Here is a 15,316-nt window from a genome sequence, read left to right as displayed (position 1 = left end):
ACCAGTAACTAGAAATACGCTGAGACAAGTGCCAGTCCTGCCGTTATTTCCCTGTTGAGATGCCTTTAATTGTCTAGTTTTCAGCACGGCTTGTGGGTCGGGGTACAGCTCACCTACCTGCTCTATCTCAACACGCTCAGCCCCAGACGCAGTGACCGCACATCCCTTACAGTTCCTGTGGCCTGATGGACTCCAGAACTGCTGACCATAACCTTGATTAGAATCCTAATGAGGAAAAATAACACCTTCCTGCTCACATTACACAGCGATGCAGGGCACACAGCAGGAACACGGGCAAGAGCTGCCGGACTGTTGGAATTAGTGCCATTAATTTACCAATGATAATATGTTTATGATATGATTAGGACAGAGCAGGCTTCAGTCGTTGTAGTATGACAGCTGCTTTGCTAATGCAGATGAGCCCCACATTCACCCTAAGAGCTTATAATCCAAACAGTATATTGAGACTGAGATTCAAGGATTTCATTCGATCCGTGCTGTTTGTTTCCCTGCCGTTGTGGACTAACACGGTACTGTGAAGTTGTTATCAGAGGTTGTTATGTGAGCACCTCATCCTGCTACTGAAGGCATGAACGACATCCTCGACATGCCTTTATCTTTAAAAAACAAGAAGGGGGGGGAGACAACGATGGTATTCTAACAGTGCAACTGGTGTATTTGTTACTAAGGAAACAAATAGCAAAGAGAAAGAAAGCCTTGGAGTCCCTGTCCTTTAGATCTTTCAGTGGAGAAGCAGAGCTTGTGTTAAAACAATGGAAACGTTGTTCCACCCTCAGGATCCTTTGCTGTCCTCTCTGAACGACAGACGCTCCTTTCTTCCCTCTGTTCACAAAGAGCCGCTTCTCTGGTCAGGACTGGACTTTTGTTTCACGTTGATTCACCGTGCACAGTCCGGATCCCGTCTGCGTTTGGCTCCCGACGCCTGACCCGGATCTCGGCAGGTCTCTGGAGGTAAGCGACGGCACTCGCCGTTCACATCTGTAGAAAAGCACGCGGAGCCGCGCGGCGATCCCACGTGTACGGTCCTTCCTTCGGCCAGTGACCAGCGAGGCAGCAGCTGGGGAAGGAGCTCCGGCGTCCGCCGCGTCCCGACCGCGGGGCCCGACGGCTGCGTGTGTGAGCGGGGCGGGCGGGGCGGCTGTGGGAACCAGCGCCGTTTGTATCGCTTAACGTCGCCCGGTCCGGACGGGCGGCCCCAGCTGAGCAGTGAAAGCTCGCGCCGCAGCCCCGGAACCGCGCAGCGCCGTCAGCCCGTTCCGCCCCCCGGCTGTCCGCTCTCCCAGCTGCCGCCCGCCGTCTCAAATCGCCGCTCCGGTCTGATCTGATCTATCTCATCTATCTGATCTGATCTATCTCCTCATCTCACCCCAGCCGGGCGGTGCGGGACTCAGGGCGGCACCATGAGGAGCGGAGGGGGCGGAGCCACGAAGGATCCCGCCCCGCCGGACCCGCCCCTCGAAGCGCCGGGGGGGGCGGGACCGAGAGCGAGGGCGCGCGCGCGCGCACGCTGATTGGCTGCCGGCGGCGGTGGGAGCGCGTTTAACGGCCGCGGCGCCCCGGGCCGGGGGGAAACAAAACAAAGGCGTTGGCGCTCAGGATGCCCCGGCCGGACCGCGGCCCTCGGGCGGGGAGCGGCGCGCCGAGCTCCGGGTGCGGGCTGTGATCCCGGCACGGACCGTGATTTTCCCCCCCCCGGCCGCCGCCACGCGCACGCCGCCCTTTGTTTTCGTTGCCCGTCGCTGCGGGCCGGGTCTGTGCGGGGCTCTCGGCCGTCGCGCGGCGTCCGCGTCCCGCTGCCGCTGCCGGAGGTGAACGGGGCGGCCCGCGGCGGTACCGCACCGGGAGCGGAGCCGGTGAGTGTCCGGAGCGGAACCGTGTGCTGCGGGGCGGGGGGGAACGGCCGGGAGGGACGAGTGCGGGGGGGGAGGGGGGGGAGCTGGGGGCTGCGGGCTGGGGGATGGGGGGGCAGCGGTCGGTGCGCGGGGCGGGGGCCGCCGGGGCCGCTCGGACGGGAGGAGGCGGCGCGGCGCTATTTATAGCGCCTGGAAGTGACGGCAGCGCCGCTCGCCCGCGGCTCCCGCTGCGGGGCGGCCCTTTACGTAACGGGGGGCGAAGCGGCGCCGGCGCGGGGCGGCCCGTGGCCGGGATGGAGCCAGCGGGGGCCGTTGTCCTCGCGGCGGGGGGTTATTACGGCGGACGGAGCTGCTCCGCCGCGCTCAGAGCCGAGTGTCCGCCCGCCGTGTGTCCGCCCGCGGACTCTCGTTCCCCGCCCGCGGTTTCCGCACGGCGGCGGTTTAGCGGCGCTCGGTCCCTCCCGGCCGTTCCCGCCGGACGCGGCAGCTCGGCGGGTTTTGCCCCCCCGCCACGCTCGCGGCTGTTTGTTTACACATCCGGGAGCCGCGCGGGCAGGACACGCCCCCTGCTCGGAGGCCACGCCCGGAGTGACGTCACGGGGCGGGGCCGGGGCGGCGGGGCGTCCCGTGCCGGTTGGGAGCGCGGCGGGGCGAGGCGGTTCCGTCCCGGTTCCGTCCCGGTTCCGTCCCGGTTCCGTCCCGGTTCTCCTTGGCAGCGCGGGCTGGAGGCGCTGTCGGAACGCCCGTCCTGCCGGCTGGGCTCGTGCAGGCGCTGAGCTGTCGGTTGCCGTGCGCTGATCTGAGCCGTATCAAGTCCGAACAGCGCCGCGTGCTGCCGGCCCGAAACCCGCCCGAAACCCGGCTGGTTCCCGCGGGCTGCATTGCGCTCCCGCACGCGCTGTGCAGCAGGACGGCATCGGGCGGAGCTCGGGCAGGAATCGAACGGCGCCTCCTGTGGGCTCCCGTCCCATCTCGGTACCTGCGGAGCCCGGCCGTTGTCTGCACGTGCTGAGCCATCTCCAGCCGCTGCCGTTCCGGCTGCTGCTCCCCAGATACCGCCGCGTTTCCTTTCGTTATCAATAATTCAGGTCTGCTCTTGCTGTATCTGGGTTAATGTTTCAGACCCGTTACCGAATCCCTTTGGATGGCGGTTTGTTCCCCTGCTTTGTGTTTGTTCTCCTCCACGCCTGAGCCCGCTCCGTGGTCTGTCTCAGGACCTGTTCAGACACAACCAACTCTCGGCAGTTCTTAATCTGCGCCTCGTTTCTCTGTGTGAGCAGCATCCCGCTGGCTCAGTGCTGAGCTCTGCTGCACGCGGCTCACAGCTGATCCGTGCTCTGTGTGCCCATTTAACAGCTGTGAATTCTCCGTGCCACTTTCGCTGCTGTGCCATTGACCTACTCTGCTGATCACCTGATAGCTGTGGCAGCAGTGCCGTGCTGTGTTTGGGTTACTCATTAGCCTGGCACACATCGGTGCTGCCTGATGCCCTCTGACAGATCAGTGCATGTTATGAATATTTAGAATCTGTGATTTCCAAGCTCTAAAAAGGCTTTGCTTTCCAGCGCAGCAGGAAGGCCTGGCCTTCTGTTTATGCATGTAATCTTCCTTAAAGGTACCCGAGGATTGAGAAAGCAGTTGTGTATTCTTTGTTTAGAGTTCAGCTTTTACGCTTCGAATGGTTTCAGTAGTAACCATCAGTAATATTTCTGTAGCATGGGAAGTATCTAATTAGCTCAGGGCAGCTGTCAGAAAAGCCTTTGTCTAAAGGCACCGTTCTGCAGAGCTGGGATGGAGAGGGTGCACAGCCCCCAGCCAGAGCAGGAGTAGCAGCAAGGCTTCTGCTGAACGCTGGGACGTAGGAATCTCTTGTTTGTTTACTGCTGGTCGTAGCGAGTGTTTTCCAGGACCTGCCCCTGGCTCTATTGGAGCCCACTGCCGACTTCAGAGAGAGGATTCTCTGGTTCCCTGCCTTTTTGTTGTAACAGCTGGATGCATTTCTGATGGGTTGTAGGAAGTATTTTACATCTCTGTCTCTTTGGAGTAGAAGTCAGTAGTGGAACAGAAACTGCTTGTTGCTCTGTTAAACTCAACTTAAATGGAGCAGCTTCCCAGAAGGAGGATGGCAGACCAGCCAGACATTTGCTCTTAAATGATCCGTAGTTTAGTGTCCAGTTTTGTTGAGCAACAAGCTCACTGTGCCTCTGCAAAGCTGCTCATTTTCTGCTCTTTTCACCTACAGGTTGTGACTGTTTCTCTTCTGTCATTTGTGTGGAAAGTGCCACACACACTCCAGAACAACAACGGCTTTTGCTTGCATATTCCAGTGTTTCTTCTGTCAGCGAGTTCAGCAAAGTTGCAATTCTTCCAGTGCCAGCCCTGAGCTGAGTGAGGAGCCGCCAGCAGAAATGGTCAAAATGACAAAGTCCAAAACGTTCCAGGCTTACCTGCCCAACTGTCATCGAACCTACAGCTGTATCCACTGCAGAGCCCACCTAGCCAACCACGACGAATTGATCTCCAAGGCAAGTGGTTTGCTTATAGACCTCACAAATAAGTTCTGAAGCAAATTGGCTGCCCTCGTCTCAAGGCTCCCAGTAGATGAGGGATGCAAACTCATCGCACGCTTCAGAGCATCTTTCCTGGGTTCGCTGCTGGGTGGTAGGTGCTGTGTGCTGAGCACGTACATTCTGGAAACTCAGATGTGACACATTCCTGTATTTGCAGCCCCCATCTGCTGTCAGTCGGTACGACCTGCACCCTTTGATACATGCTAAGGTGGCAGTTTAGAGATTTTCAGTGGAGCCTCTAATCTAATCCTGCCTACAAAGAATGATTAAGCCAGATGCGAAGCAGGGTGGTTTTGAGTGAGAATTTTGGTTAAACTGGTAAATTTCCTAGCGTGAAAGTACCAATTCTGGTTGCTCCGAGCTGTTACTGATGACAGCTGATCACACCTGCTACTGTCTTCTAATTTATCTCTGTGGGGTGAGATGCTCACTCAAGATAATGACAGCTGTAATAGAGCACTCCGTTTTGTTAGGATCTCTGTGTAGCAGCCTGGAAAGGGCTGAGGAGATGTTTCAAAGAAGTCTGTTTACTCTGTGGAAAAGCGGCTGGAACAGTTGTGCCTGCTGGTCCTTGTGCTGCCTTTGAGGTGCTCCCTTCTCTTTGTTTGCTTGGAGGAGCTGACACATGAGCTGCTGGACCTGGCAGTGTCTTAACATTCGTGTCAGTATAAGTTGTACAGTGCAGAATGTGGGGAACTTGATGCTGGTAAAAACAAATGTTTGTGCAGAGTAAAATCTCTGTCTACACGAAATACTCTGTTTTTAGCCAGGTTACGAGCTTAGCAAGCAGTTCAGGGGCCACCAAGTTGTTCTTATTTCTGCTAACAGGATGAGTCAGAATTCTGACCATAAACCTTTCTTACACCCATTAGTGGATGAGAGCCCTGTTTGTTCATCAGAACTGTCTGGTCAAGTGCAGGTGACAGACGTGTGACAATGTGTGCCTTTTTGTGTTGTTTGAATACAGCTTTTGATAAAAACAAACTCCTTATCTGTGTGAGTGGGAAGGTGTGATAGCCAAGCTCTGACAGATGGAGACATGGATTAGAAAAATGATGAGGCCCAGGAGTTTCAGGACTTGCATCTTCCCAGTGCTCTTACTTCAGTCAGCACGTAAAAGTCCTGCACGGATGGACTGCAGAACACTGAATGCTCAGGGGCGCGTTGATCTTGTGGTAGAACACTGATTTTAAGGGAAGACTGCTGTGAGTTGATCAGACCCAAGTTCTGTGTTTGAGAACACAGCAAAGCAAGGCATCTACTGATGTGAAGGTGGAGTAACTCACTCTTCTGGCTGGACGGCAAAGCAGTTGTTCTATGGCATGTAAAATTGAATTTAGACTCTAAACATGCATACAGGTGAGAAAGATGGTATCAGTCCATCACCCAGACTCTGCTAACAGGAAACTAAGTGCGGGTGGGAATGGAGGAGCTTCTCACAATGGGCTTCTCTTTTCTAGAACTGCCGTCATGGGGAAAAGTTCTGTTTTATCTCCAGAAAAATGCATTGTTCAAAAAAGAGAGCGAAGAAAATGGCTGCTTCAGAGGGAAGGGGAGAAAGCCTGGGAGAGTGCAGGTGTTCATGGTAAAAGTGCAAGAAGAAGAAAAATATTGGAATAAAAGAACAAAATGCACTTTTTAACCTCACAGTTTGCATTTCTTTTAATTAGAGTTTTCTGTGGTATATGGTAGAAGGAGGAAGGGCTGCTTTCCTGCTATTCCTGGCACCTTACTGCTCTCCTCCGCTTCATTTTGAGACATGCCGGATCAAGAGAGTGTTTATGAGGTCATACGAAGTCAAGACTAAACACAAACTTGGCAGAGGTGATTGCATTACAGAGCGTGGAAGGTCTCCTTGCTGCTGATTTGTTCTGGCGCCTTTCCTCTGTAGCAGCCAGCTGGGGACCTTCAGATATGTGTGTGTAGTCCAAGGGGAGATCCTGTAGGCTGGGCAGAGAAAAGATCAACTTGTGTGTAATTGCGTGTAAACTGAGGTGAGTTACTGTGCTGCAGGAGGCAAAGAACAAGATTCATTTATCTGGGGAGTGTATGTGAACCTGGTGGAATTTGGTGGTGGAATTACAACTCAAAATTACAACATTTTGAGTTGTAATTAAAAAACCCAAAGCAACAGTGCATATAAAGGAAGGAGAAAGAGCTGCAGCTTCACAACAGCTGAGTTGTACAGTGTCTTAATGGGGAAAAATAATGGTCATCGTTAAGTGTGTCGTTGTCCTTCAGTGTAAGAGAAGGCTTCAAGTGAAATGCAATTAGGAAACAAACGCTGTAAGCTGTTACAAAAAGTTCTGAAGGCTTTTCTTTAGTTTCAGACATGTGGAAGAAGGAAGTTCTCTATTCCAAGCTGTGGTGCAAGTTTAATGCTTTATGGCTGGGGACCTTCAAAGTATTTTGTTCACTTCATAAAAAAATTGCGATTGCTCAACTGCAGTTTGTTCTTCCTTGGTTTGAAGCGACTCAGGATGGTTCCTCCTTTGTTAGCAAAGCTTTTTTACTAGCATCTATGTCAGTAGATTCTGTTTTCATCTGCAGTAAGCATGCTTTGTTTCTTCACTCTGTTTCTTCATTGATTGCAAGACATGGCCCTAAATTAGTGCTGCTTATTCTGTGGAAGCCCCAGACTGTGGGATCTGTGCCGCTGTGCCAGTTTCATGTTTTTAAGCATCCCGGGCAGTGTCCCAGCGGTGTTTGCTCTGTCCTTAGCGGAGCTGTAAGGATTACGTTCTGGCAGAGCTGCTCGGGCTGCACTCAGCAGTCTCTCCTTTCAGGGTCAGCAGTACCTCCAGTTTTACCTTTCACTTTCACATGGCACTGACTTTTTTTCCCCTCACGTTGTGTAAAAGCAATTCTTGCAGTTCTGGATTTTGGGCTCTGAACCTTTTCTTCCATCTTTGCTATGGATTCAATTAAAATCAATTTTCCAAATATTGAGGTTTTTTTTAGTTGTTTAATGTTAGCACTGTGAGCTGCTCAGTAGAATTTCTCATTTTAAAGTGAGACTTTATGGGTAGCTGAAGCCTGTGTGTAACTACTCTGCTGCTGGTGCTGCATACAGGGATCACAGTGGTGGTTTCCTTTGTGCTGTATCTAGTTTGGCTTCAGCTGAACGCCCGGTTCATTTATGTACAGTTTTCCTTCCTACTCTTTTTTGTGCGCCGTTCTGGGTGGGTGGTTAAGATGTGGCAGTTGCTGGTGTGTTGCTAATATTAAATTAGCACAGTACCTGGTTTGATGTCAAATGCCTTCTGCTCGTGTCACTGTAGATACGTGTCAGAGGAGGCGGCCATTGCAGCATGGACATCCTGCCTGTGGTTCTGTGCCTTCTGGTTCAACAACCAAATACTCAAAGTAGGTTTTGTCTCCACAAGGTTTCCATGTTGCCGTACTGTGGCTTTCAGGAGAGTTGGTCTTTGATCCTCAGTACCAGCACTACAGGATTTTTGGTGCATTTCAGAACAAATGTGGAGAAAATGATTAACTTCCTTCGATAGCAGGTTGGGTAAAGGAAACCGGGAAAAAGAAAAGAGGGGGAAGGTTTGTTAATGCAGCTCAGTACTGCTGTTCTCTCTTAACAAATTCCATCTCTTCTTTTTTTAAATGCAGTCCTTCCAGGGAAGCCAGGGACGAGCCTACCTCTTTAATTCAGTGTGAGTATGTTGTTACAGTTATGCACACTACCTACACACGCTATTTCTTGTATGCTTCATAAGCAGAAAACAATAGCAATTTGCGCAAGTTCACGTTGTCCTGTTCTTTTTAGATGCTGGTTTTTTTATTTTACTTACCAGCAATGGTCCTTAAAGAGCTACTGAGCTGATCAGCTCTCCAATGCAGCCATTAATTTCTCACAGTTTAAGTGGTCCTGCCAATAGCTGGGAGTTAATGAGAAATTCCTTTTGTGTAAGGCTGGTGTATTGAGCAAAAGTTGCCATTCTGAGATAATCCAGAAGTCAAAAAGGATTGCATGACTGAATTCTTTGGGACAGCTTACCTGTCTGACATTTTCTGTCTGCTGTGATGGATGCGTTTACAGGTTAATGTTCCAGTGGACTTTGTACATTGTAAGTGACCTTGAATATTGCAAACCTGCAGGAGGCCAAAGGTATCTGCAGTTTGGCAGTTTTAGGACGTGCCCTTATCAAAAGATATGGCTGATTTTTTTTTTGTGTTTGCTAATGGATGTACTTTAAGTTTATAGGACATCGGATTTAATTTGTCTTTATTTTTATAGCAGCTGATTATGTTGCAGCATTTTTGGAAAAAGAAATGTAAATCTATGTCTTGGTCTATTTTAGATCGGGATAATGGAGCTGTAACTGCAAACTCCTTTTTATTTGTAGCTGTTTAGTGAAGACTTCAGACTGTGAGTCTGACAATAGACCAGCAGCCATGGGGATGTTTTCTCCTTCTGTAGGACTACCTAAAAACTTGGTTTAGTCTTGCCAGATCTTTTCTGCATACACTTGTATTCATGAAGAACGTGTTTGATGCAGCCCTTCAGGGGATCATTTGTGTTTGTATTTCTGTCCATTAATCGTGACTTAGTCTGTGGCAAAGCAGATATCTGAGACTTTTCCTTGCTGCTGTTTTGGAGTTTGTTCTCAGCTGGGATGTTGGTGCTGAAGTATTGATACAGGCTGTCGCTGTAAAGATCACGCTTTCTTTTCTGAAGGAAAGCACAAAGCCAGAGGGGTCTGCAGTTACTGCTCTGTTCTTAGGAGGTTTTGCTGTTTAGCATGTTGCTGATGGGAGTAAGTGGGCATAACCAGCAATGTGATGTTCAGGCAAATGACTTGAGAAACAAATCAAAACTCAAACGTTATTTTTGTTCTCTGGAGAAAAGGGGATGGCAGATGAGAAGTGCTCTCATGTCGTTCGTGTGGAGTCACCTGTCCTTATTTTTTCCTCCCCAGGGTGAACGTGGGCTGTGGTCCAGCAGAGGAGAGAGTTCTTCTGACAGGGTTACACGCTGTGGCAGATATCTATTGTGAAAACTGTAAAACCACTCTTGGATGGAAATATGTAAGCAATATATTTCTGGTTTTGTTCAGTTCGAACACAAGTATTGGAGCAGCTTAGATGGTAGCGGTGGTTTACTTGATGTTGCTTTTCACATTCAGCTGACAGTATTTTTGCTTCCTTACATCTACTGGAATGTTGTAACAGATGGCTATGTGGATGACAGCAAAACTAGCGTGAGCTATTGGTGTTATTTCAGCTATGCAATACTTCTGTAATATCTTCTTTCCATCGTTACAGACAGCATATACTAAAACAGATGGAAGAAACTGACAAAACGGGTTTTGTCTTGATTTCAGAAGTTGGTTCATAGAGCAGAAACATAGTTGTGACAATGGCAGCAAACGCTTGTTGCTCACAACTGATGTGAACTTGATTCTGATGGTGGAAAAGTTGTGTGAATTTTCAGTGATCTGTAACACAAAAGACACTTTGAGAGTCTTAGATTATGGATGTTGTACAGGATTCTAATGAAATGCATTTTCTGGTGTCTAATAAAGTTTCAACATGAGGTTAATTAAGATGTACAGGTAGGGATATGTCTAAGAATAAATGCAAAGCAAGAACAAGAAGTCACCATTTGGAAAACTTCATACAGGAGGAGAGAATAAATACAGAGAAAAAACTTGCATTAACATCTTCAGTTTTTGAAGCTGTCTGACTTGTGCTTTTGATGCAGATTTGCTGTTTAACTGCTGTATTTCCCCAACTTATTTTAGTATCTTGATTTTATTTTTTTTCTTCCTGTTTAGGAACATGCTTTTGAGAGTAGTCAGAAATACAAAGAAGGAAAATTCATCATTGAACTTGCCCACATGATAAAAGACAATGGCTGGGAGTGAATCATAACCTTTTTCCTTCTGTTTGGACAATACTCTGTGGAACGTGCTTTACAAAGACTAATGCGAAGTAAAGGAAGAGCTTGGCTAGAGTGGCCCTGAGAATATCACTGAACTCTGAAACCTCACAGATGAGTAGTGTAGTGTAAGTGGCTATTTCAGGCCATGTTTGCCTTTTCTCCTTGTGTAAGTTCCCTCTTTTTGTACGTGTATTATTGTGTGAACAGTTGTTTTGGAACATTTTGGATGACCTTTTTCTAAACTCTCAAACTAGAGAAACACTTCACTAATTGAAAATGGATTTTACTGGTTAGCATCTGTCTTTGACCTATGCCTTTAATGCTACCTTCTGCTGTGCATGCTCCTTGCCTAAACACCTACACTCCGATCCCGTAGTTCTGTACTGAGATGTCTGGAAGAATGTATGGGATGGGGTGCAGATTTCTTATATGTAGCAATCTCTGATGTATTTGGCAGTGAAGGGGATGCAGTATTGTAGTTACTGATTTCTTTTTACCACAACCTGTGTACATCTTGTGGGTGAGTTGGTTAAAGGTACAGTGCTCAGTTTAAAAGCATTTCAATCGCGCTGTCTGGAATGAGCGGATCTTAAGTTGTTAATGAGCAATGCCAGAGGCTTGGTATCTCCATGAAATACCTGAGAAGGATTTGAAATCAATAATGCTGTAGAACATGTTCAGCTCAGACCAACACGTCCCCCGAGGAGTTTCCGGGATAGGAAGTTTATAAACTTGTAGCTTGCAAGATGGAAAAAAGAAACAAAGAAAATTATATGCATCTTCTATTTTGGGGAAAAAACTAGTTGGTGTATTAGAAATGAATTGGTACTGTACCTTCGCCAGTAACAGGGACTTGTGCATTGGTAGAGTTCTATGGCTGGTTCCATGTAACTGTGTAGTCCTAATGCACTGGACAAAGAGGTTGATATCAAGGAAACTCGAAGTATTCTTCTGCTACGTTTGAACAAAAATATTTATTTTTATGAGGAATGGTCAGAGCCTATGAGATGAAAATTAGTATCCTGCGTGTAGGGAGAGATGGGAAGGAGAGGGAAGGGGAGTTTGACTCTTTTTCTTCATAAACTAAATTAACAAGGTAGTTTTTAAAATGCGAGGGCGGGAGGGAAGGGGTTTCTTGGTTTGCTGGCTGAATCATCCCCAAGTACGTTTTTATAATAAAAATTTATATGAAACTTACCTCCTCTTTTGATCTCCCACGGTTTCTTAACTGAAATGAGTTAATGAGAGGATCTCCTAGGAGGTGTGAGTACGACACTGTCTGTGCATGCGCATTCTCAACTTTTAAAGGAATGCTCTACATAAATTTGCTGACTTTGTTTTCGAACCGAGCAGTCTCTGAAGACCGTTTGTATTTTAATCCTCTTAATGCTTGTGGACAACGTGTTTGGGGGAAAAAAATCTTTTAACACTACGTGAAGGGTAGACCTGAACAAGACAGAAGCCTTGCAATACAGAATCATTGTCTTTCAAAAACAATTCTGATATGGCACCTGCACAGTTTAGTCCTCGGTGCCGTTGCTGCTGTTACGTTTTTGGGATTCTCTGATGGGCTTTCTGAATTCTGCTGCACTTTAGAAATTTTGTCATGCATGAAAAAAAAATATGCCGAAGGGTGGGGGCAATACAGATCGTCAATGGCAGCCTTCCAGCCCACGTGGAGAGGGTGAGAAGAGAGTTCTCCCATGTGTAAACATTCTCTGCAGGCTGGCTAAACTGCATTCAAGATATTGTGAGTTAAAAGCATAAACATTAGGGAAGTAGTTAAAGCTGTTGGGTTGTAGTCCAGGGACCCGAGGTGATGTGATCTGCCTGGATCTTGTGGCTTATTTCTTGCTACTTCATGGTCACAGATAAGGTCAGGCTTCAAAGTCTAATTTCAACGGCGTCTTTGATGCAAGATGGACTTTGGTATTGCCTGTTTCTTGGTGTTTTTGACTTGAGATTTTGAGTTCTTGAGATTTTTTTCCTCCATTGTAAATTTATGTTGCCAACAACAACAAAAGCAGCACTAAAACTTTTATCTGCAGATGTCTGTGTTGGCTTCAAAGTCCAGTTGTAACGTTAATAGTTGTGAAGATACTCGTGTGAAGTTTGTGCATCTTTGAGCTTCTTGTATTTCCTGGCTACAGGCTTGTTGAAGTACACTGGACTGAAGACAAAAGTAATGGCTGCTTTTCAGTAGAGAGTTGAAATTAGAGAAAGTATGTAAAGTATTAAAGATTTTTCTCTATAAAGTCGGGGGTTGGCTCTCTTAGTTAATCCCGTCCGTAATACAGTCCGGTTCTTATTTAGGAATTCAGCCTCTTTCTTCAGTGCATTATTTATATTTTAAACTGGACATTTTCACCAAAACCTTAATTAACTTTGATGCCAAAGGTTGAGACTTCATCAAGTGCTTTTAGCACATAGAGCTTCAGACTACTGGCATAAAGAGTTAATGATATAAATGTGACTTTCATGGCTTTTAAGAGAACCAAACAAAGCAATATTCTTTTTGGTCTTTTAAGAGTGGATGCTTAGAAGGAGTAGAACTAACAGAATTGCTGTTTCATGCTGCCACGTAACGGTTGGTTAGGTTCGTTCTATTGAGGGAATATGTGAGTTTTTCTTCTTGTGTTGCTTGGGCAGTGTCAATAATTACTTTCTCCCCTGGTAAAAGCTGTAGCGTGTTCTTGTTATTGGTTTTGGTGAAAGTAGAATCCAGATAGCAACAGCTGCTGGCTGATGTGAGGAGGTCAGTCTGGTCACTGAACCCACCAGCAGTCAGAAAAATGAACTTACTTGAAAAAACATTTTACTAAAGCATTTTCCCTTTAACCAATTTTTGTAATATATTGAAGATTATATTTAATGTTTGTATGTGTTCGCTCTCGGCAAGTTTACTTCCCCTCCAACTTGAGCACTTTTGTTACTCGTACTGGTTATTTTTATTGTTGGTCTTAACATTTATTTTGTATTTTGTTTTTTACAAACTGTAACAAAAAGCTTTTGTGAACCTTTGATTCTTGCTGGCTCTTTCTTGGACCAAATGAACTGACTATGAGCTGGCTTAGAAGAAACGTTCATTGGGATGCATAGGAATTTGCTAGCAGAAATGTACATGTATTGAAAGCTTTCTTCCTGAAATGCTCGAGCTGTGTCTGAAAGTAGTTAATCGTTATCTCACATAACCACACCTTCAGTCTTGATCCAAAATAATGGCTGAACAAAGGTGTTCCAGGAGTGACTCCGAACACCAGAACTGCTCTCTGGTTGGTCACTATAACCGCACTTTTGATTGAGGAAAGGCAAAAACTTCTGTTCAATTGCAGATTGGCTGTGACCTGAGCTGCAGAGTTTAGTGAGGGACTGGCAACCTGTCGGTCTAACCACTGACTGCTGCGTGCTCTCAGCAATCTGCTCATCTGAATTTTTATCTGCTGGTTCAAATGGCTCTTCTCCCTCAGTCACTGCAAGCTGTACAATGACAGACTGCATTAACTGTGCTGTAATTCAGCCTTAGCTTCACACTAGCAGTGCCCAGTGCGGTTGTTGGTGTGAGCGGTGTGCCCCGCATGCTCGCAGTCGGTAGGAGTTGCAGGGAGGGAATACAGGTTGAGATGTCTTTAAGTTTAAATCTGATCTCAGAAGTGCTGACAAAGTCATCGCTGTGCCCGTAAACCAAGCGGTCACCCGTAGCTCCCACCGGCTTACAGGAGTGCAGGAGTTCCTCGCGCTGGGTCCCATCTCTGGTGCACGTAACGCTTCCTCCGAGCAGTGCTTGCACGGAGATGGTTCTGCACGCTCATCTCAGCAGTCAGGCGGCAGCAGCAGCGCCCTGGAGAGCCACAGCCCAAACTTCTGACATCTCCATTCTTTGCAATGGAGACGAGCCGGAGAAGCTGACAAATTGTTGTTAAACTTTATGGACATTGTGTTGTTCTTCATTTAGGCTCACGTTAAGCCAACGAGCGGTCTGAACACTTCTGTAAAAGGAACGGAGGCTTCGGAGGTTCCTTCTGAAAGGACTGTTAGGAATGGTTTCAGCCCTAAAGCACGACTCCTCAGACAGCGTCAAGTTGTGCCTCATTGTTCCTTAATCTCCTTACAGTGCTTTCTTTTACAGGTGACATGGCTGTGCTGCTGTTTTGTCCTAGCAATACTGTACATCATTTGTTGTTTCACTATATTGTATCTTGAGGTATCACAATAAAAGCTTTCAGTTGTTTTGTTGAGTTGCTTGCTGTTCTTGTGCTCTTATTTCAGTTTAGATTCTTATGTTGTTTTTTTCTCTCTGATAATGCCAGAGAGAAAAGCCATTGCTCTTAGTTGCTCAGAGAACTTGTGGGTGTGGGTTGGATTGGATTTAGTACGTTCTGTTTGGATTGTCACTAAATGTGTGGTTTGTTCTTTTTCCTTTTGCTAACCTTTCCAAAATAGAGTTAAGATGCTTTCCTGCTTGAGAGTTCCAGCACAGCTAAAGCTAATTCACGAACCTCATGAAAACAAAGTGCTTTTAAAGGGAGAATCGGTCTGCCTGCTCCCCACAGCAACCCTCAGGGGTTGGAGGAAGCGTGGATGTGCTTTCTGTTTGGTTCCTTTGGTCACCTGGAGAGTTGAGTCTGTAGAACGTAAATACAAAATGGTGGTTTGAATTTGATTTGCTGGTTCGACTTTGAGTGAAGTCAGAACTTGTTGGCCAGGAGGTGTGTGGGATGTGGGGGAGTCGGGTTTTCATTTGGTTGGCTGAACGTGCAGCGATCGCTGAGCGCTGGTGAGAGCACATAAATATGAGCCCTGTAGACTGAGGTGGTGAATGAAGTAATTCAGTGTGGGTTTATTCAGTGACTCTTCAATAATGCATCGCTTCATCTCACAAGTGGAAGGGGATGCTCCACATATGAGATCAAATACGCTATTTCCATCGTGGGGGAAACGCTGCCTGACAGCAACTAGATTGCAGGAAGAAGTCTGAA

The 15,316-nt window shown here is 47.3% G+C and overlaps 1 protein-coding gene across 1 annotated transcript; it reads left to right on the top strand.

The window, feature by feature from the left end:
• Positions 1-683: 683 nt before the first annotated feature.
• YPEL1 (yippee like 1) lies at positions 684-14,575 on the top strand. The gene is made up of 5 exons (XM_072350925.1): positions 684-972; positions 4,117-4,399; positions 8,066-8,109; positions 9,376-9,484; positions 10,234-14,575. The coding sequence occupies exons 2-5, from the start codon at positions 4,283-4,285 to the stop codon at positions 10,321-10,323; spliced, it is 360 nt and encodes a 119-aa protein (XP_072207026.1). The 5' UTR covers positions 684-972; positions 4,117-4,282; the 3' UTR covers positions 10,324-14,575.
• The last annotated feature ends 741 nt before the right edge of the window (positions 14,576-15,316 follow it).

Source organism: Excalfactoria chinensis, chromosome 16, assembly GCF_039878825.1.
Source record: "Excalfactoria chinensis isolate bCotChi1 chromosome 16, bCotChi1.hap2, whole genome shotgun sequence".
NCBI classification, from domain to species: domain Eukaryota; kingdom Metazoa; phylum Chordata; class Aves; order Galliformes; family Phasianidae; genus Excalfactoria; species Excalfactoria chinensis.
The sequence above is the reverse complement of the archived record's forward strand: the minus strand, read 5'-3'. Positions and strand labels throughout refer to the sequence as shown.